Consider the following 22,360-nt stretch of genomic DNA (forward strand, 5'->3'; position numbering starts at 1 on the left):
AGGCAGGGTGGTGAGCACAGAAAGAAGCCACAGCCAACCAAGCAGTACTGGAAACGGCTTTTAATCATAATTAAATAGTCAGTGATTAAGCCATGATTGAGGTTGGGCTCCAGGCCTCTCCTGAGCTTCCTGTGGCTCAGCTGCCTGGAGCCTCTCCCCTGAGCGCAGTTCCAGCCCCGGCGGGCCCAGCGGTGCCTGCAGTGCCCAGAGCCGGCGTCACCGCTCCACAGCCAGGGCCTCGGCCTGCTCCTCGGGGAAGGCGATGTTGAAGATCTCGCGGTAGTGCTCCACGAAGTGCACCTCCAGGCCCTCGGTGATGAAGGCTGCCAGGTCGTAGAAATCCTTCTTGTTCTCGGTTGGCAGGATGATGCACGTCACTCCAGCACGCTTGGCCTGGGATTGGGGGGGGGGGCAGTCAGGTCAGTGTGGGAGGTAGGAGAGGGCTGGGCATGGAGCCAGGTTTCCAGTGGCCACCCTGCTGAGGAAACTGAGGCCCAAGGTAACGTCACCAGCCTCTGTTCAGTAGCTTGGCAGCAGGAACCCAGGCCTCTTCTAGTGTGCTGTCACCCCAGAGGCTCTCCCCACCCCCAAAGGTGTCTGGAAATACAGGAATTAACAGGTCCATGGTTTCTGGGATTAATCACAGCACCCACTGCTTTACATTTAGAGGTCGGGCACCTAAAAATGCACAGGAACTGAAGACTGCCACGCACCCTGTCGCACCTGGGGCCTCTGAGCTGCTGTCCTTCAGCCTGACTCTGCCCCTTGGTGGACAAGGGTCCCCATGTGTCACCATGTGTTGCTCTAGGGATAGCATGCAGTGACTCACTGAACCTCTCACTTTGCAAGAGGGGAAAGCAAGGTGCAGAGAGCCTCCCACACACCTTGCCTGGATGTCCCTATCACAGGAGCCCTTCCCTGTGGGCAGCTGGGGCTGCGGTCCGTTTGAGGTAGACAGGGAGAGGCCTGGGGGCTCAGGTGAGAAAGACTGGGGTGCTGCCAGGAGCTCGGGGGGCTCCCAACACTGAGAAGCACAGCCCGCCCCCCCCCCCATCCACCACAGTCAAACCTACAGCACACCCAGTGAGACGCTGGGCTCTGCCCTCTGTCCACCTGCAGTGCCTAAGCCTTGCTCCTCCAGCCTCTCCTGCACCCACAGGTCTCAGTGCTAGGCCACGGGGGGGCGGGGGTGAGGAAGCAGACCCTACTCATCCCTGAAGAGCTGAGATGAGGGCTGAGAACCACTGTGGAGGGAGGGGCAGCTAGGCAGTCAGCTCAGCAGGGGATCCAGGCCAGGCAGATCCAGATCCCATGCCCGCTGGGCCTCACTTTCCTCTTCTGTAAAATGGGCCTGTCACTCTTCTCACCTGGGGGTGTTAGCCCTGACACGTGAATGATGGCTGTGCGCTATCACACGGGACACTCACCGCAATGGTCTTCTCCTTGATGCCTCCCACAGGCAGGACCTTACCCGTGAGGGAGACCTCACCCGTCATGGCCAGGTTCTGCCGTACCGGCCGGTCCAGAGCCAGGGAGAGCAGGGCCGTGACAATGGTGCAGCCAGCGCTCGGGCCATCCTTAGGGGTGGCGCCCTGGGGGAGACAGACTGGTAGGCAGGCGGCTGCCAGGTGGGGGTGTGGGGCGTGGGCGCGGGTCCAGCCTCACCTCAGGCACGTGCAGGTGGATGTGCGAGGTCACCAGGTACTCGTTGGTGGGGTCGTACCGCATCAGGAAGGCCCTGGCGAAGGTGTAGGCGATGCGGGCGCTCTCCTTCATCACCTCCCCCAGCTGGCCTGTAACCTCCAGGCTCCCGTCCTTGTCCCCCTTGCTGTCACGCGGCCGTCTCAGGGACGTCTCAACAAATAGCGTGGAGCCTCCTGAGGAACCGAGGGCAGAGCCCATGAGCCCAGGATGCCTCAGACTCCTGGACGGCCGCTCCTGCCGCACCCTCACCCTCATCCCCAGTGATGGGACGCCCCTCACCGTCCCTTCCCTGGCTCATCCCAGCCTAGAGCCTTCTCATCCCTCACACCTCAGTGCCTGCACTCTCCCTGCAGCCACCTCGGGGCAGGGCAGCAGATCCATCTGCGGGGACCAGGTTACATGAAAACCTGAAAACGATCTCTGTGCTGGGCCTCCGCGTTCTACTTGCCCGTGGCGCAGAGCCTGCTGGTGCCAAGCTCCCTCCTCCCGTGCAGTTCCTCTCAGTGCAGCCCAAATCCATCAGCAGAGCCTGCCTCCTCTGTGCCCTGTCCCCCAGGACCGCACCCAACCCTGCCTGCTACACAGACCCCTAGCCGTGCCCCCCCACCCCCCCGCCCTTGTAGCTCCCAGACCCAGCGTCCCCAGTGCGGGTGGGCTGAGCCACGTCGCCTGGACAGGAAGCCCCTCGGACCCTTCTCCCCAGACCTGCCTGGCCCTCCTCCCCCACTGGGTGGTCGCCCCCCAGGCGACAGGGTCTTGTGCTGTGAAGGGCTGTCCTTCAGGCAAACCTGAAAACCACAAACCCAAAGAAAGCTCGGGGGGTGGGGGGGGTGGGCACTGCTGCCACCTCGCGGTCCCATCGTCCCTGATGAGCCCTGGTCCCCTGGCCTCACTGCACCCCACCCACCAGTGGAGAGGGCGTTCAGAGCAGCCTGCAGCGAGGGCTCCCACCTGTACCGGGGGACAGACGACCACAGGGACATGCAGAGCCCCCGGCGCTGCCTGCTCTAGCGCAGGCCACTCACCCATGGCGGTCCAGGCCAGGCCCATGGCCACACCGGGAGGCGTCATGTCGTACATGCGCTCCACTGTGAACACCGGCTTCCCCACGAAGTCCTGCAGGTTCTCCGGCGTCACCTCCACGAACTCAGCCTCGCCGCTGACGATCTTGTAGGCTGCCTTTCGCAACACCTGTGTGGACGCAGCAGGCTGGGGGGCAGCCAGGCCACAGAAGCAGCCCCCACCCCCTGCCCCCAACTCTCCTCCACCTGCCTTTAATTTTTTACAGTTGTGATAAAGTACACGTGACCTAAAACCATCTTAACCATTTTTAAGTGTACAGCTCAGTGGCAGGAAGTGCATTTGCACTGGTGTCCAACCATCCCCTCTAGAACTTTCTTATCTTCCCAAACTGAAACGCTGTCCTGATTAAACACTGCCTCCCCAGCCCCTCCACCTACTTCCTGTCTGTGGCTGTGACTCCCCTAGGGACCTGCTGTGAGTGCACTCAGACAGCATGTGTCCCTCCACCGCTGGCCAGGCAGGCTCACCTTCTCCACCTGCTTCTGCAGGTTGCGGACACCACTCTCCCGGCAGTACTGCTTGATGAGGAGGGTCAGCACGTCCGATGACAGTGTGGCCTTGCTCTCATCCAGGCCACACTGGGCACGGGCCTGAGGCACCAGGTACTGCTGCCAGGGAGGAGGAGAGCCGCCATCAGGACCCCAAGGGCCTCTCCCGTGGCCCCTGCCCACCCCTCCAAAGACCCCTGGCCGGGTAAATGAGGTCACTGAGGTAGACCCTGGGCCTGCCCCGTGGAGCCCCTGTCCCCAGGGGTAGCTGGGGGCCATTCAGCAGAGTGTGTGAGGGGAGGCTGCTCCCGGACCACACCTGAGCCGAGACCTGAAGGGAGAAGAGCCAGCAAGGCCAGGAGGGGGTGGGAGAGTGTCCAGGGAGAGAGCCCAGCAAGTGCCAGGATCCTGAACCATGGGCCTAGGACCTGCAGGCGCCCGGCCTGCCACCTCCACGTGCTCCCAAGGCTCATCTTAGCTGCCTCTTCCTCCAGGAAGGCCTCCTTGAACCCCCAGACTTCCTCCTCATACAGAGACCGGTTATGTGACTACTGCACAGAGCAGGTGGGGATGGGGAGCAGGTCAGAGGCTCCAGGGTCACTCGGGGCCCAGCACCACCCCTGCCGCACAGCAGTCAGTGGAGTCTGAGCAGTCCTGAGCACTGACTGCAGGGCAGAAGTGTCCCAAAGCCCTCGTGTGCCTCCTGCTGTCCCTTCAAGGGTTTGAAGGAACCCCTCCACCCACACCGCCAAGCCTGCCCCACCTCTGCCTGGTCGAGTGTCCAGGCTGCTGGGGGACAAGGGAAGTGACGGGGAGTCGCAGTACCCCTGTGACCGCCCCAGCCAAGAGCTCCTCTTCCTCGCCTCCCACCCCCCAGGGGATGCAAAAGGGGACAAGATGCACTAAAGCCCTCTCTGGAAAGAAGACACTGTATCAAGAACTCGAGCCCTCTGGAAGGGAAATCCGGCTCTCCCCTGACTGACTGCAAGATAGTAAAGCACCACACACACCCGGGCGCCAGGAAAAGGGAAGGATGCCACCAGCCCGGGAAGCGCTTTCCTACAAATAGAGATGCAGACAGAGGCCCGCATCCCGGGGGACCCTGGGCCCAGGAAAGCCCAGGGAGGCAGTCCCATAACCCGGGGAAGCACGGCTGGTGGGTAGACGGACAGCAGCCTCACTCTCGCGCCCACAGCCGTTACTGACCTGGCACGACACCGGCCACGGTGCGTGACCACAAGGCAGCGGGGCAACCCAAGGGGTAACTTACTGTCAGAGCTGAACTCACAACCCCAAGACAGTGCTGGGCCCTGAAGGCCAGGGTGGGGTCGTGTTACCTTCAGCACTGTGCTCACGGAGTGTCTTTCCTTGCTCTTGTTCTACGGCCTGTGATTATAACAAGAAATACATATTGGGTCTTTGGCCCCAATTCCCTGCACAAGCGATTCTAAGACGCTTGGAATTTCCTGAGTGACAGGCACGAGAGGAGCGTCCTTTCTTATTCACAAGAAGTGATCATTAGCATAGCTGGATGGGGGCTGGTGGCCAGAGGAACCAAGGGACTGGAGGGATAGAACCTTCACCCCCTCAGCCCCCAGGGGGGGGAGCTAATCACCAGTGACCAATGATGCAATCAGTCATCCAGTCAACCATGCCTAGTAATGGGCCCTTCCCCACACCTTGCCCCAGGAGTCTCTGTTTTGGCTGTTCCCTAGTTGTATCCTTTATAATAAACTGGTAACAGTAAGTAAAAACTCTTGTCTTCCTGAGTTCTGTAGGCTGTTCCAGCAAATTATCAAACCGAGGAGGGGGCTGTGGGAACCCCCGGTTTATACCCAGTCAGTCTAAAGTAAGAGCGGCCAGGGACTTGGGGGCTGGCATCCAAAGTGGGGGCAGTGCTTTGGTCTGAGCCCTGAACCTGGGGTCTGATGCTGTTTCCAGGTGGGTAGTGTCAGAACTGCACTGAATCGTAAGACCCTCGGCTGATAGCTGGTTGGGGTGGGGAGCCCCCCGAACCCCCGCCTTGGTGTCGTCCGTGTCTTGTAATCACACCACACGGGCAGATCCTGTCCACATCCGTCTGTCTCCTCCGGGCTCGGGAGCCCCAGAGCAGGATCTGCGGGTTGCACCCCTAGCTCCAGTTAAGGGCCTGGCACCTAGTGGGCACTCGGATATTTCCTGAGCCCAAGTGGCGGCGGGGCACCCCTCCCCAGGGCCGGGCCAGCGGGGCCACCTTACCTCTGCGATGGCGAGCTTCTCCTGCGCCACGTACCCCGACACGTTGATCATCTCCATCCGGTCCCGCAGCGGCTCTGGGATGGTCTCGGTGATGTTGGCCGTGCAGATGAATAGCACCTGGGGGAGGCGGCAGCGAGGTGCGGTAGGACGGGGCGTCCGGACTCTCCCCACTGGCCCAGCCCCCGGGTGGGACACGCACCTTGGACAAGTCCACAGGCACGTCCAGGTAGTGGTCCAGGAAGTTTGCATTCTGCTCAGGGTCCAGCAGCTCGAGCAGCGCTGACGAGGGGTCCCCCTGGTAGCCCCGGCCAATCTTGTCCACCTGAAGGGGCAGCAGGGGGAGGCGGGTGTTAGCCCCTTGTCCTCCCCCAGCGCCCGCTCGCCAGACACCCCAGCGGGAGACCAGACCACTGGGGGTTGGGGCTAGGGAAGCCCAGAGCAGGAGGGCTGGGCTGACCGTGTGGCCACGGGCAGAGAACAGGTCCTCCAGGGCGGGAGGGGGCCGGTGTCATGAGACAGCCGGCTGCAACAAGGCCGCCGACAGTGACTCAGGCACCATGGAAACCGCAGGGGGCCACGGTTTCACCTTGAACACAGACTCCATCTGGTCAGGGCCGCCTGCAGCTGTGGGCCAGGAAGGCCCAGGGGTCACGTCCAACCTCAGGGAAGGGTATGAGCCCAGCCAGGGCCCAGCCCTCAGGCCCCACCCACCTCGTCTATCAGAACCAGGGGATTCTCCGTCTTGGTCTTCTTCAGGCACTGGATGATCTTGCCGGGCATGGCGCCCACATACGTCCGCCTGCGGAAGACGGCACAGCGGGGCGGTCGGTGCCCCAGCGCCTGGGGTAGCCACACTGGCGCCCAAGGCCCAGCTCCCCTGGAGCTGCGGGATCACCACATGCCTTCCAAGGCCACCCAGAGGAGACACAGGGAGACGCACACAGCGTGGCCCCAGCGGAGGATAAATGCTTCCGCACTGTGCAGGTGGGCAGAGCACTGGCTCATCCTGATGGCGTAACAGTCCCAAGTCCTGGGGCTGTCAACGAGCTCTCCCAGCTCAGGCTCAGGGCGGGAGACAGATTCACAGCCAAGTCTCACTCAGACTCTTCCCGCTAGCCAGCACCTCCTATCCAGACGGCAAAACGCAGCCGGCATTGCCCGATCCAACAGAAGGAGAGGGGCAGGGAGCAGCCAGGGCCTGCGGCAGGAACATCCCCCACGCCTGGGTCCTTTGGCCTCAGGGTCACCAGGCCCAGGGCCCGGCCCCAGCTGGCACGTCCTTTCAGGAGTGTTTCCCGAGAGCCTACTTGTCTGCCCAGTTTGGCTGCAGGTGCCTGCCTGGCATTCTTAGGAAAACAGACATGAGTCCAGAGCTGTGAGCTAAGGCCCAGCAGGGCAGACAGACCACAAACCAGGCAGAGGAGAAAATCACAAGGTACAAAAGACTTCGTTCGTATCTGCGACAAAGAAGAAAAGCAGGCATGGGGGATCTGGAACGCCACTTTGAGGGTGAGGCAGTATTTTAAGGAAGAGATAAGGAACGTCTTCAGGAAAGGCTACAAGCAGAGGAGGTGAGGGGGAGCCACATGGATGTCTGGGGGAGGGGCATTCCAGGCGGAGGGCACAACCCGTGCAAAGGCCCTGGGGCAGCACCGTGCCTGGTGTGCTGGAGGAACAGTGAAGAGGCCCACGTGTCTGGAGCAGAGTGAGCGAGGGGGAGAGAGGGAGGAGGGCAGGGAGGGGACGGGGCAGGTCATGCAGGGCCTTGTGGCCCACAGGGAGGACTTGGGCTTTAACCCGAGGGAGGTGGGAGCCCTGGAGGGCTGTGGGCAGAGGAGGGTTTGGCTGTCACCAGTATAACAGCAGTCAATTCCCTGTCGCTAGACCAACAGCAGCACAGAACGCCCACCTGCTCGCACGCTGCTGGGTGCCCTTTCCCCAATGACTCACCCCCAGCGTCACAGATCTCCTGTGCTTGTTTAGAAACTCCAGCACATGGTGCTGGTCTGCAGCTCCCTGTCCTTCCTGAACCAGGGCCCGGCTCTGCATCTGCCTCCCTCTCTGCCTCCAACCCCTCTACCTCCATCCTGCTGCACCTCCCAGCTCAGACCGCAGCTCCCGGGCACACCTGCACCATTCCAGCCTGCAGGCCTCCCAGTGACCCCGCCCCCAAGGCTGTGCCAGCCTCATCCCCTCCTGACCCCGACCCGGGCCCCACCATGCTCCGGCTCCCTTCTCCAAACCCCTGGAGCTCACACCGGGCTCCGGGCTGGGGAGGTCTCGAGACTGGCCACCGTCCAGGGGACTCGAGAGAGCCAGGAGTGGAGGGGGGCTGCAGCAGACTGGGGTGCTTGCACCCTGCCCAGCGGGCAGCCCAGCTCTGGAGCATTGCTGCCAGGAGGGCCTGTGAACCCTGGTGCCCAGAACTGTCCGTGCTTTTAGAAAAGCCAGAAAAGTAACTTTTAAACACAGATTTAAACCTTCTTTGGACACTACAGGATGGAAATGCATGGCCGACTTGGAACAGACACTTGTGTACCCACTGCACTTGTGTCTCACCGAGGCTTTTCAAAAAACCACCCTCTGGGGCTTCCCTGGTGGCGCAGTGGTTGGGAGTCTGCCTGCCGATGCAGGGGACGCGGGTTCGTGCCCCGGTCTGGGAGGATCCCACGTGCCGCGGAGCGGCCGGGCCCGTGAGCCATGGCCATTGAGCCTGCGCATCCGGAGCCTGTGCTCCACAGCAGGAGAGGCCACAACAGTGAGAGGCCCACATACTAAAAAAAAAAAAAAAAAAAAAAAAAAAAAAAAAAAAAAAAAAAAAAAAAAACAACCACCCTCTGCGGAGGCCAGCGTGGCGGGAAGCCCCAGAACACAACACCCTTAATGTCCCACAGAAGGACACCATGCACGGGCCAGGTGGCTGTCAGAGCCTGCGCACAGGGGATGCCAGCCCCGCTCTGGGCCTGACAAGGGAGGCAAGAACCAAGACAGGTGCCGAGGCCTCACTGGGGAGACCGTCTCACCTCCCACTCTAGTCCCCAGTCCCCGGGCCTGCGGCCAGTGTTGCCGGGGTGCGGGGTGCTGAGCTGGTGGGATGGAAGCTGGAACCAGGGGGCCGTCTGCTGACAGCCTGGCCAAGAGGCCTTTCCAGTGGTTGAGAGGCTGAGGTTTTGATCCAATTTGATCCAAGGTTTTTAAGCACCTGGATTGAGCCAGGCCTGACGTCAGATTGGACACGCTGACTTTTCAGTTACCTATTCCAGCGTGAGTGGAGTTTGCTGCCTGCCACCATCACGCTACAGGGTAGGAAAAGACCCAGGAGAAGGAAGGCTGATGGGAGGCGGGGTGAGCCCCGAGGGGGAGGGGCCGGGCCAACCTGTGCCCCTTGATCTCGGCCACGTCCGTCATGCCCCCGACGCTGAAACGGAAGTACTCGCGGTTCAGGGCCCGGGCGATGGAGCGGGCGATGCTGGTCTTGCCCACACCTGGGGGACCGTAGAAACAGAGGATCTTGCCCTGGGTCGACGCCCGGAGCTGGCTGACGGCAATGAATTCCTGCAGGCAGAGGCAGGAGGACCCCGTGAGACAGCACTGCCCTTTCCACAGGGCAAGGGCCCCCGCCGGGCCTGAGCCTCCCCATCGTCCAGGCGTCTGGGGCTGCGAGAAGGGACAGGGCCTGACCCGGAGGGGCTGAGCTGACTGGACTGTCATTTGACACAGGAGGGACAGCCTATGGCACCAACAGGACGAGCAGGCGGCAAGGGGACGGGGGTGACGGGCTCTGGGTGACCCCGATGCCAGGCCCACCCGGCAGCTCCCCACCTGGATCACAGTGTCCTCTCTCCCCGCCGGCCCACCCGCTCTCAGCCAAACACCTCTGGCCCTCATGTCCTCCTACCACGAGCACAATTTTTATCCCCCTGGGGAAACCATGAGCTCCCTGGAGCGGGCAGGCGGGCCTGGGCGGCCCCTAACACCTCCGAGCCACTCCAACCCCGGTCCCTCCGGCTGGGCCCCTCCATCCCTCACCCTCCTCGGCCCCTGCTGACCCCACACCAGCCTTGGCCCAGCCAAGCCCCCACAGACCCCCAGATTCTCCAGGGAGCTCCCCTGGGTTTCCCCCACCACACAGGGGGAGTCCTGGCTCCCGGGCCCCAAGGCCCCCGCCACCCTCACAGATCCAGACACGATGGCCACCGCCTCTCAGAGCTCGGCCAGGTGCCCCGCACACGAGTGGGGGGGTGGGCGTGGCCCTGGGGAGGGCGGGTGGCCGAGCCTCACCAGGATGCGCTTCTTGACATCCTCCATCCCATAGTGGTCCTCCTCCAGCACCGCCTGGGCCCGGGACAGGTCCAGGTTCTCGTCGCTGTACTTGCCCCACGGGATGGACGTCAGCCAGTCCAGGTAGTTGCGGGTGACGCTGCCACAGGACAGACAAGAGCCGGTGAGCGGGCCCGGTGAGCCGCCCGAACCCCACTCCATACATCCACAGTGCTGGGACCCACGTGCCCGATGTGAGAACTACACCAAGTGTCAGCTGCGGCCCGAACTGCCCTGAGAAGCTGGCCCAGCCTGGCCTGCCCCACTCCTGGCGCGGTGCAGACACGCCTCGGCTACCGCGCGTTTTACACCTTGAGGGTTTGTGGTAACCGTGCCTTGTCAGGTAATGGTCGTCTTAGCAATAAAGTACTTTTTAATAAAGGCATATACGTTGTCTTTTTTTATACATAACGCAACTGCACACTTAACAGACTACAGTAGAGCGTGAACATAACTTTTACACGAAGGGAAACCAAGAAAATTCATGTGACTCGCTTTTTTGCTATGAACCGAACCCGCGGTGTCCCTGAGGTCTGCCTGTATGAGTGCAGTTCCTGGCACAAGGGCTACATTTGCTTCCCAGACCAGAGACTCTGCGAGCATGGGGCCGGCTCAGGGTCCCACAGCACAGGAGGGGCCAGCGGGTAGGATGGGGGAGGGACAACCTGATGAGGGCAAGTGGGGAAACTGAGGCCTGGAGCGTGACCCCAGGCCGAGGGCTGTGCACCCAGGGACAGAGGCGCGCCTCACAAAGGGCCTGATAAGGAGGAGGCAGGGAGGTCAGAGGAAGAGGCGAGGCAGACGGCAGAAGCAGAGGCTGGAGTGACGTGCTCAGAAGATGGAGGAAGGGCCAGGAGCCATGGAACATTTCCGAGAAACTGAAAAGTCTGGAGACAGAGTTTCCCCAGAGCCTCCAGAAGGAGCCTGTCCTGCCCACCACACCAGATGTGAGGGCCTCTGCCTCCAGACCGCTACATGAGTCTGTGACGTCCTAAGGGACTAAGCATGTGGTCACCCTGACATCGGTGTGGGAAGCGCACTCACTGCCCCAGGAGAGGAGCTGGGGGCATCTCTGGTGGGGAGGCCTGCGGCGTCCGGGGCAACCAGCATCTCCCAGGGTCCTCGTGCAAAGAGACCAACCTTCCCCAGACACCCTGAGCCAGAGAGAGGCCCAGCCCAGCAGCCCGAGAGGGTCCGGTGCTGCAGGCCCGCTCAGATCCTCCCTCTGAGGAGCTGTCCCACGAGCCACCCCGGAGCAACGCCCAGGCCTGGGCTACGAGCAGAGCCAGAAGCATCCCACAGGGCCCCGACCCCTAGCCAGTGTGCATAGGACAACACCCGCCGGGCAAGGCCAGGGCCTCAGGAAGACGCTTGTTTCCTGGCTGACTCTCAAAGCCGCCAGAGGGAGGCCAGGGGAGGGGGCGGCCTTGGAGCAATGGCCCTGGGGACTCCTGGTCCTGACTGGTGGCACTGGCTTCAAATCCCTGTCTCCACCTGCCAGCCCAGAGGCAAGGGAACTGATGTAACTTCTCCAAGCCTCGACTCCCTCATCTGTGAAACAGGGGCGACAGAGACACGGCCCGCACAGGGGCGATACGAGGGGATGGACACCCACCATGACCGAAACATGCATGAGGGGCCCACTCTCCTGGCTTTCCAGGGACCCCAGTCAGATGCCCAGCTTTCCCGAGGCCGGGGAACAAGACGGGCCCCCTGCGCTCACTTGAACTCGGAGGAGTGGTTGTCCAGCAGGCCCAGCTTGCTCAGCTCCTCGTCCACCACGTCCATGACATGCCTGGGGACCACGAGCTCCTTCAGCCGCTCGCGGAACTTCTCCTCGATGGCGTCCTTGTCGTCCTTCTCCAGGCCCAGCTCCTTCTTGATGATCTTCAGCTGCTCCTGCAGCAGGTATTTGCGGTGCGTCTGCTTGATCTTCTCCTCCACCTGCAGGGCCCAGAAGCCGCCGTCAGAGCAGAGGGGACGCAGCCCAGGGCGGGCCTGCTGCTTCCTCAGGACATGGGAGAGAAACCCAGAGCACCCAGCCTCTGATTTCCCCCACGTTCCACCCTAAGTCCTCCTGGTCACGGGCCTCACGATAAGTAACACCAAATTCAAGGGGAGGAAGGGATCCACCCTTCAATCCTGATTACGACCAGGAAAAGCTGGGCCTGATGCCAGTGTGTCCCCCACGTTAATCAAAGGGGTGCCACGCTCCCTCTAACAGCCGGAACAGCAGGACACGGGCTCAGGGCCCTAGGTCAGCATCGGCGCCCGCCCAGTGACCTGCTGTCCCGTGCCCTTGCATGTGAGAGCTGCCTAGTGGCTTCTTCAATTAAAGATATGATACAAGAGATTTTCCTGGTGGCACAGTGGTTAAAAACTCTGCGCTCCCAATGCAGAGGGCCCAGGTTTGATCCCTGGTCAGGGAACTAGATCCCTCATGCCTGCCGCAACTAAGAGTTCGCATGCCACAACTAAGGAGCCCACATGCCACAACTAAGGAGGCTAAGAGCCACAACTAAGGAGACTGCCTGCTGCAACTAAGGCCTGGAGCAACCAAATAAATAAATATTTTAAATAAAATAAATACGATACGAATATTTTCCCTAACATAAAAATTAAGTGAGGGCTTCCCTGGTGGCACAGTGATTAAGAATCTGCCTGCCAATGCAGGAGACATGGGTTCAAGCCCTGGTCTGGGACGATCCCACATGCCATGGAGCAACTAAGCCCATGCGCCACAACTACTGAGCCTGCACTCTAGAGCGAGACACAACTACTGAAGCCCGCGTTCTGCAACAAAAGAAGCCACCACAATGAGAAGCCCGTGCACCGCCACGAAGAGTAGCCCCTGCTCGCCGCAACTAGAGAAAAGCCCACGTGCAGCAACAAAGACCCAACGCAGCCAAAAATAAATAAATTCATTTAAAAAAAAACCTAAGTGCTATAACAGCCTCTATGGCAAAAGAATCTAAAAAAGAGTGGATATATGCATACATATAACTGACTCACTTTGATGCACAGCAAAAACTAACACAACATTGTAAATCAACTATACTCCGATAAAAATTAAAAAAAAAAAAACAACAACAACTAAGTGATAAAAGTGAGTTAAATCTAGAAAACGTTAAGTAACCAACAATCCAGGCAGTCCATGGGTTTGCCCAGTTGGGAAGGTGGGCCTCCAACAGCTCAGTCTGCGGAAACAGCTTTCGACCTCTCCCAAGCTGGCTCCCAATTTCTAGCATTTCCCCCCGGGCTCCCTCAATGGTCAGGAGGGTCCCAGGACCTCTCACTCTGCACTCAGCTGCTGGCACCAGTCTGACATTTTCGCACAGGTTCCCAGCCCCGAGGGGGAGTGGAGCCTCACAGCAGAGACTCTCTTGCGCACTGGGGCCCCGCCCCGCCGCTCACCTCCCGGCCCAGACGCTGCTGCAGCTTGCTCAGCTCAAACTCCTTCTTGAGGAGGGACAGGGCCTTATACAGCCGCTTGGGAATCTGCCAAGAAAGGGAAGACGTAAGAGGATGGCCATCTGTGTGGAGGGGCAGTGGGGAGGGAGCGCGAACCAGGGCAGGTGGACAGGCCACGCCTCCCCAAATCCGAGAGGGGCACACGCTCTGCCCCAGCAAGCCCAGTGCTCCAGCCACGCTCCACAGGTCTGCGGGCCGTGTGGACCAGGACACTGGCAGAGGTGCTGCTCATAACGACGAGACTGGTGACAACCCAAGCACGCCACCCACTGACGGGTGCTGCCCAGTGGGACACCACGCGGCCGCTACCAAGGACGAGGGGCCAGACGTGGTCAGAAGGACGCGGGCTAACGTGAACCCACCCCAAGGCCGGAGCCCAGGACAGCGGCCAGGCGGGGAGGCCGCACTCACGTTGGTCTCCTCCAGGACGTCCTGCAGCTCGTGGGACTCAGCCCCAGTCAGCGCGGCGCCCATGTCGCTCAGGTAGATGGGGTTGTCCACCACCCTGTGGCCGGCCTGCATCATCTGCAGCACAGACTCCCTGCAAGGGACGGAGATGCTGCCACGGGGCGCCGGGGCCGCGCGGTCCTCCTGGGCTGCGGCCCGTCCTAGAGCGGGACTAACGCCCCACGCCCAGACGCAAGTCACCCTGGCAGCCATCCGGCAGCCCTCCTGAGATGCCTTCCCCCCACCTGGCTGATGACGAGAGAGCCGGGGCCAGGTAGGCTGTGCCCCTCCGACCTCCCGCCCGCCCCGGGGCCTCCCTGCTGGGACGGAAGCAGCTCCCCTCTCAGAGGCTAGGCAGTCCCCAAGCCCAGCCGGGATCTCAATGAGGACAAGCAGCCAGACAGGCCCAGCCTGGCCTCGTCAGGAGACAGGAGACCAACCTGTAGAGCGGGTTCAAGGCAATGATGTCCCGGATGGTCTTCACAATCTCCGCCGTCAGGGCCTGGCAAGCAGGGAGGCCACGTGGGCACTGGGACCAGAGCGGGCTGTGGCCCTGGAGCCCCTCCCACCCGGCCCAGCCAAGGACGGCCCCAGAGGCCCAGGAGCGGAGCCCCAGTTCACAAGTCACAGGGACTCAGGACCCAAGAGCAAAAACTAAACCAACCCTGTCTCCGTGGACCGCTCTGAACCTCGACCTTAGTACGAACCATCTTGGGTGGGGAGAAGGGGCTCGAGGTCTGTCCCCCCCAGAACCTTGCCCCAGCCGGCTCCACTATGGATGCCACAGGTATTGCTGTCCTTTTTGCCTTCGCTGCCGCCACAGTGAGGCCAGTGACACTCCCGGCAGGACCACTGGACACAGTTTATGGCATAAATCCTGCACCTCATTTCCAGAGGCCACAGGTCCCAGCACTTGGCACTCTGCTCAGGGCACTGCCGGCACGAAGCAAGCAGCCACCACTGCTGGGCTTTTTCAGTATGATCCACCGGTCTCTGGTTAATGGGTTTGTCCCTGATCTGCCTGGGATGACCTTTGTAGAAGGAACCAGAACAGGCCAGCTGGTGGGCCTGCGTGGCATGTGCGCCAAGAGGGACGGGCACGCTCCGAGTTCCCCACTCCCCTCCCCTCCCGCCAGACGAGAGCCTTCAAGGAAATGCTAAGGCTGGGTTGCCCAGGACAGCAGCCACCAGGCGCTGCTCACGTTTCAGTGAGTTGAAATGAGATACAATTAGACGTCCTGTTCCTCAGTCGCAGCAGCCACAGGTCAAGTGCTCAACGGTCACAGGGGCCGAATGGTGCAGTCACAGAATGCATCCAGCACGTGGAAAGTTCTCCCCGGCAGAGCTGCTCTGGAGGGCCCCATGGAGGTAACTGCCGGCCCCGGGCCCCTTCCAGCGCCCGCAGGAGACATCACCAATGGATTGTGGCACTCCTTCCCACCGAGGTCAGAACCCACCCCAGGCTCAGACCAAAGCTGTCCGCTATGCCAAGGTGGTGTTCCCCTTGGGGAGGCCAAGGACACCCGGTGCAGTCGCACCCGAGGAGCCTTCCACCTGCCTTGCCTTTCTTCTTCACCTCTCCCCGTTGGAGGCAGGTCACCCTGCCCATAACCTACATGAGAAGGACGGTGGAAGGACATTTCCCGACACCCTCTCGAGAGCTGGCTCTCCATGCTATGGAGAAGAAGGCAGGCCAGCCTAGGCTTGGGGTCAAGGTGGCCAGAGGCTCTTTCCAGTCTTGGAAGCACGGGTCACAGAACCAGCTACATGTGCCCTGCCCACTCCCCCAGCCCGGGGCCTGGGAGGAGGAGCCAGGACCCGGTTCCTTCACAGCAGCCAAGGCTCCAGCGCACTTCCGACTTTCCCGACGCCAGCGCCAGCGCCAGCTCCTCCCAGACCTCCTGGAGGAAGAGGGCGCTCTGCCCCCCACGCGCACTCACCTTCACCTCCTCCGTGACCTGGAAGTCTTCGTGGGCGACGTTCTCCACCTCCACCATGAGCACCTCACCAGCGGGGCTGGGCTCCGGCTCCATCACCACCTGCAGCTGCCGCTTGGCGCCGCCGTCCTCCTCCGCGTCCTTCTTGCCCCGCTTCGGCTTCCTGCGTAGCTTCTGCCTGTTCTCGCCCTCGGGCTCCTCCGGCTCCACCTCCAGCTGCCTGTTGATGTGAACCCTGAAGACGGGGAAGAGGAGGTGAAGTCACCGAGGCTGGGGGGAAGGGGGGCGTCCTGCCGGCCACAACGCTCTGCGGTGCTGATGACACAAGGGCTCGCTGGGCCCAGGCCCCTGCAGCCACCAGGGCTGGTGAGAAGAGGGGAGCTGCTGTCTCAGAACCCAAGACCAGCAGGCCCTCTGCCCCTGGACTCCAGCCAACCCATCTTTTGTTTCCCACACCAACATCCGCTGTCCTCCAGGAACGAGGACGCCAGTGGCAGCCCGCGCTCTGGGGCCCATCAGGGACTCCGCCTGCCCTTCCCCCGGCCTCCAGCTCACCACACAGCGGCTCCTGCACAAGATTCAGCTCCAGGTTCAAGGGCGCCTCCACTGAGGTCCTCCCCAACCACTCCACATGAAATCCAGCCCCACCTGCGCACACACCCGCCCCACCCCCCCATCCATCGTCATTTTCACCCCAAAGCACCTGCCACTGTCAGAATTTAGCTGGTGACCTTTTTTCCCGTGCAGGGGGCGGGCTCCCCAAGTTGGGCCCCTCGCTGGCTACTCCACTCACACCCGAGGGCCTGGCAGACACCAGGCGCCCGGTGTTCAGTGACGTGTTGGCTCTTTTCTGCCACACGGGGTAACTAACCACAGTACCACCCTTAGAGAGCAGGCCTGAGCGCTACCGGGGACGCGGACTCAGTGGCGGCGGACACCAGCAAGATGCACAGAGAAAAGGAGGTCGGGACTTGGTGAACACCGAGGTGGCCTGGCCTCAGGACTCAGCAGGACTCGTTCTCCAAGGCACCCTGCAGGTTAGCGGAGCAGTGAGTAGCCGCACCGTCTTTATTAATTTTGGTTGTATCTTATTCTGTTCTTTCTGAGCCACGGATCCTCCCAGGAGACAAAGGAACAGCCTCTTCCCTAAAACAGACTCTAACACGAGCAGTTGAACACAGGCATGGGGGCTCGGCGCAGCGGGGACGCCACCAGGACTGTCCACGGAAGCGCTGCCGGCCGGGACCGTTTCCCCGGTGTGCTCTGGGGGAGCTGCCGGCTGACGCAGAAAAAGCCTCCGTGAGAGGAAAGGATGAAGGGCTCTTGAGTCAACAAACACCAACGGGCATCTGCAGTAAGAAGCTTTTCCAAACACTACGACCTTAACGGTTGGTGAGTCTGAAATGTCTCCCACATGTCTGTGATCACAGGACACCTTTGACAAGCATCTCATCTTGGGAGGCCAATGTTCCTTGGAACACGTGAAAAGAAATGAACACGTTCATTTCTTCCAGCTTCAACCCAGCTGATCATGTAGGTTTTTCTTAATTAGCTGTAACAATACAGCGGGTTAGACTGGGCTTGCAAATGCCATATGAAGCCCTTCGGCAGAGGAGGTAGAGGTAGACTGGCTGAGTAAAAAACCGCAACCTGGACTTCTATGGGGGTCCAGTGGTTAAGACTCCATGCTTCCACTGCAGGGGGCACGGGTTCAATCCCTGGTCCAGGAACTAAGATCCCGCAAGCTGCACGGTGCAGCCAGGAAAAACAAAAAACAAAAAGCCCAACATGCCAAGCTGAATGGAGACGCAGATGCAGGCACCAGGGGGAAGGCGTGCTGACACCCAGACGTGAACCGTGAGGCAACGTGCTATCTCCTGTCTCGTGGTGCTTTTTGGACTAACGGGCCTGAGAAATGGCTTCTCACTGACCACCCAGACTGCCACTTAAGCAGAGCGGCTCTGAGAAGCTGTGGGGGGGGGGTGGTTTCCACCTCCAGTTTTGGCCTGGTCACTGCAGTGACCGAGAAGGGCAGGTCGGTGCTGGAACCTGGGGCGCCCCAGGCCACTCTTCCCGCCCCACCCCGTGCACTTGGGCTCCCGCACCTTCTGTGTCCCATGACGATCATGCGCAGCTTGTCCCCAAGGTCCTGCATCTCGTGGATCTGGACAAACGTCCCCGTGTGGTAGATCTCGTCCAGGTTCTCGACCACGTCAGACTCGTTGCTGAGGGAGAAGGGACACAAAGGAACATGGGCACAGGTGCTCTGGCTCTCTTGAAAAGAGAGGGAAGAGAAACACCCCTCCTGGCCTTGACCTCCTTGCTCCTACAGGTGCTCTGGGCCACCCCTGAGGGTCACCGCATACAGGCAGGCGGGGCCAGATGGAATCTGGATTCCACTCCACACCTCTTATGGAGCCTGCGTAGAACACACCTTCCGACTTGGAAGTGGAACTCATTCCTACCTGCAGTCCAGGTAGATGTGCCCAGAGCCCCCGCATCTAAGGCTGCTCTGAAGCAGCCTCACCCTGGCCTAACACCAGGGGTCCCCAAGGTTAGCTTCCCCGCACCTGGACCACGCATGAAGCCCACGGCCTGGGGCAGAGTCTTCAGCCCAGACTGAAAAGGGATGCTCAGCTCTCGGCCTCATCCCCCGGAGGTCTGACTTGGTTTCTTTCAGGTCAGGAGCCAGAGGTCCAGGCTACTCTACGGAGCAGGCTCTGTGGTGAGCTACAATCCAGGGCAGCTTCAACAAAGGAGTGAAGGAAAAATTACACTTACTTGTCATCTTTCTTTAGAAAGACGCCGGCATACGGCTGGGCAAGGCGGACTTTCCTTCTCAGCAGTTCAACCAACTTCTTATTTTTAACCTAGCATGACAATGACCCCAAGGTGAAACGCAGGGTAGGCTTTCTAGATGACGCTTTGACAGCAGCTCTAGCATTTTCTGTAATACTCTCTAGGGGCGTGCTAATCTGATCCAGGACTAACCAACACGGTCCAGGAACCTCTGAACCAAAAGAAAAAAAAAAAAAAAAAGGACGGGCAGTATTGAAGAGCTGCATTCCTTAGTTTTTCCCTCTTCCTAAAAAAAAAACTAAAAGGAGACAAACGGCCGGTACCAAGAAATTGATTTCACATCCAATTTCAAGAGCTGTTTCTGTGGCGAAATGCCTTGGCTTGAAAATCTCAACTCTCTGCTTTTCTTTTTGGGAGGACAAAAGTAGATGTGCGTAATCCAAATGTGACACACCCCACAGGCTGGTAATTTCCTCCAATTTTCATGGAAAGTATATCCCAATCACATCTATATCCTATTCACTGATCATCGAGACCCACCGCCCATCACAGCACATTCTCCTGTCATTCCATTGGCAGGTAGAGGACTATGTTTCGTAGGAAACAGCTGATAGGGAGGAGCACAGGTGTCCTTAGGGCCCAAATGGTTTCCTTCAAGCCTCTGTTATATTCCTAGACCAGACTCTAACTAAAAACGTAATGGCCCTCAAACTTTGGCACAAGTCAGAATTCCCTGGAGGGCTTCTTAAAACAGATGGCTGGGCCCCACCCCTGGAGTTTCTGATTTGGGAGGGCTGAAGCAGGCCTGAGAGTCTGCACTTCAAGCAGACTCCCAGGTGATGGCTGCTGGTCCAGGAACCCGGCTTTGAGAAGCAGCGTTTTAACTCCATGACCACACGGTATGGGAATTCCTGACACTCTAAATGCATTCTCCCCAGAACAAAGGTCCATGACATCCATCAGGAGGGTTACATGACCCACCCAAAATTAAGAGCCACTGGTCTATACTCAGAGGCCACTAATAAGGAGAGACGCCACTGGGGCAAGTTAGCCACATGCAGTGTCAACTACCAAATCAAGAGTAATCAGAGCTTGGCTAACAGGTTCAGAAACACTTATTGGGTCCCCTGGGAGCTCCAACTTTCTCCTTGACTAACAGCTGACCATTGCATCTTAGCACCTGTCCTTCCCTCTGGTGGGACCCCTTTTTCGTTATTTATAAAGTAACAGCAACAGGAATACCACATGAGAGTTCCACATGCCAGTCTCACACTACCCGCAGCATCTCATGTAACCCTCCTGGCTAGCCCTAGATTGGCACACAGAATCTCTTGGAAGAATCCTGTCTCTACTTGGGCACTGGGGACAGGGGGCATCTTCCACTTTGAGGGGCTGAGGGGGCCGTACCTGCTGAACATCCTGGCCCTAGGGGCCTGGGAGGGGAGGGTAGAGAGGACAGCTGGGGTTGGGGGCCTCAAGTATGGAGAAAAGACCCCCAGGGCTTGTTTCTGAGGTGTCAAAAGCACACCACATGGGTAACAGCAGCCGCTTCTTATGAAGGCGTATCAAGCACCAAGGCACGGTTCTGAGACCTTTAGACATGACCTCATTTACCTCCCATCACAGCTCTAAGAAATGAGGTACTATTACTACGCCCATTTCACAGATGAGACAATGGAGGCCCAGAGGAACAGCTTGCCCAGGGTTATGGAGCTAGGGGTGGAGGGGCCAGGATATGATCCCACAGGGTCCGGCCCTGGGGCCTGCCAGTAACCACTACAGAACATCAGGGAAGGCCCTTGGAAGGGCAGCTCGGACGCACACAGTCACAGAGCTGGAGACGAGGTGGAGGGGGCTCCTTCTGCCCCCCACACTGGCTGAATGCTGTCCCTCTGTACCGTCCTTTCCCTTTCCAGGGGATCGCTGAGATTTATTCAGCAGAGACTAGAGAGTGAGGGTAGAGGCTGGAGGGTGAATGCAGAGCTGACTCATTGTATGACCTTGCTTAGACAGTTAAGAGATAACGCTTCTCCCCCACGGACTCATTTCCACATCATTAAAAAACTCAAGTTCCTTGCACTCCTGCTGCTTTCTCTCTATTACATCACCCTGGTCCATTTGCACCACCCCACACCCCGTGGCTCTTAGTCTGAAAAGATCTGTACTGTCTCTTGCACCAGAACATAAGTTCTTTAGGCAGAGGGGTTGTGTCTGACTTGTTCTGCTGAATCCTCAGCCGGCTACACGGGAACAAGAACACCCTACTGAATAAATGAATGAATAAACCCCTGGGAACATCCTTATGCCATGTTCCTCCTAAGACTCCTGGACAATCCCTCGCTCTATCATCCCCTGCAGTACTTACAACCTTCCAGTCCATAATTTACTTACTAGCCTTGTTTATTACCTCTCGAATCCCGCTGGAACCTAAGCTCCAAAGGCAGGAAAGTGTGTCCGTTTTGTTCAGGGCTGTATCCCTAACACTTGGAACCGTACCTAGCACATGACCTCAAGAAACATTTAAGGAAGGAGTGAATCCGGATCCCAAAGGGTCTCTTAACCAGAAGGCAGACCGCCCTGGGGGAGACTGTTACAAAACATTTACCAAGACCAGCAGAAAAGTAACCGAGTGGCAAGGCTGTCCTGATCTTTCCCGGCACCGAATTTCTATGACTAGGACTAGTTAAGTGGACAATCCTAAGCTCGTTGGATTCAACTCTCCTGAAGGGATCTGAAAGGGGGCGGAAACTGGCTCGAGTTCACTAGTAGTGAGGAAACTAACACTCGAACGTTTTCAAGTTGTGAGGCATGAGGGTGCTGAGCGATCCCTCGGTCCAACCCGCAGCTTGCAGACATGGGGGAAACGGAGGCCAAGGCGGGGGCTCTCATTACCTCGACAATCTTGATAAAGCGCGGGAACACTGGGTTGCGCGTAACGGCGATGAGCGGCAGGTGCGGGAATACGTCCGGTATCATCATGGGCGTCAGCGCCGTTATGACAGGGCCTTCCCCGCCGCCCGCGCTGCCCCCCACGCCCGAGGCCCCGTCCTCCGCGCCGCCCTCGGAGGCATCCTCGCCGCCCGAGAATGCGCCGCCGCCGCTGCGGTTGTTAGCATCCCGAAGTCCCCGCCAGTGGCCCGCGGCAGCGGGGCCTTGGCCCCGCAGCGCCCAGGGAGGAGAGGCGTCGCAGACCCGCCGGCCTCTGGGCAACCAAGCTCTGGCCGCAGTCGGGACCCGCCCCCCGGCGGCGGCCAGCAGCGGCCGCCGAAGCGCCCAACACCTCGCAGCTCCCCACAGCCGCACGTAGCCTGCACCCGCCGCCATAGCCCGGCCATCCTGGCGGCGCGCGGGACTTGCGTCATTTCCGCGGGCTGGGCTGGGGCGTACGTGACGGCCGGCGCGTGCCTGCGTGCCCGAGGGAGGGGTGGCCGGAAACGGACGGCTGCAGAGGCGGGACTTGGAAGAGTGGAGGCGGGGCCTACGCGAAGTAGAGCCGGAAGCGTTCCAGCTCCCTGGTTGCGTTCACCTTTTCCGATAGGCCCCTTCGGATCGCGGGGAGGGCTGTGGGCACGCGTGATGGCCCCTAGAAAGAGAGCAACTATGCCTGCAAGCGCAGCTTTGGGAACGTGTGGGCAGCCCGGTCCAAACACTTGGGCTTAGGAATGTGTGTGACACGCGCAAGCTCAAGCTCTGGCGCGCGCCACGGTTGGTGGGTTTGGCCTTCCCGAGAGACGCTAAGCCCTTACTCAAACTGTAGACAGCCCAAGGGCGGCAGTGTGCGCATGCCCAGGCGCTGGGGGCTTGTTGAGGTGGGCGGATTCAGGCTTCTTGGAGAACAAGGTGCGCTTGCCCAGGCTCCGCGGCAGACTGCGC

General features: G+C 59.9%; 1 protein-coding gene across 1 annotated transcript; it reads right to left on the reverse strand.

Annotated features, from left to right (window-relative positions):
• Positions 1 to 45: 45 nt before the first annotated feature.
• Positions 46 to 21,822, reverse strand: LONP1 (lon peptidase 1, mitochondrial). Its single transcript, XM_032625169.1, is given in 20 exon segments — positions 46 to 393; positions 1,428 to 1,592; positions 1,666 to 1,877; positions 2,730 to 2,895; positions 3,255 to 3,395; positions 5,514 to 5,630; positions 5,713 to 5,835; positions 6,225 to 6,312; positions 8,890 to 9,068; positions 9,795 to 9,933; positions 11,557 to 11,777; positions 13,248 to 13,331; positions 13,716 to 13,845; positions 14,192 to 14,253; positions 15,692 to 15,923; positions 17,794 to 17,913; positions 18,470 to 18,558; positions 21,380 to 21,646; positions 21,648 to 21,734; positions 21,736 to 21,822. Coding segments are annotated over 20 exon segments (2,886 nt in total). The 3' UTR covers positions 46 to 216.
• Between the last annotated feature and the right edge of the window lie 538 nt (positions 21,823 to 22,360).

Source organism: Phocoena sinus, chromosome 3 (genome assembly GCF_008692025.1).
Source record: "Phocoena sinus isolate mPhoSin1 chromosome 3, mPhoSin1.pri, whole genome shotgun sequence".
Taxonomy (NCBI): domain Eukaryota; kingdom Metazoa; phylum Chordata; class Mammalia; order Artiodactyla; family Phocoenidae; genus Phocoena; species Phocoena sinus.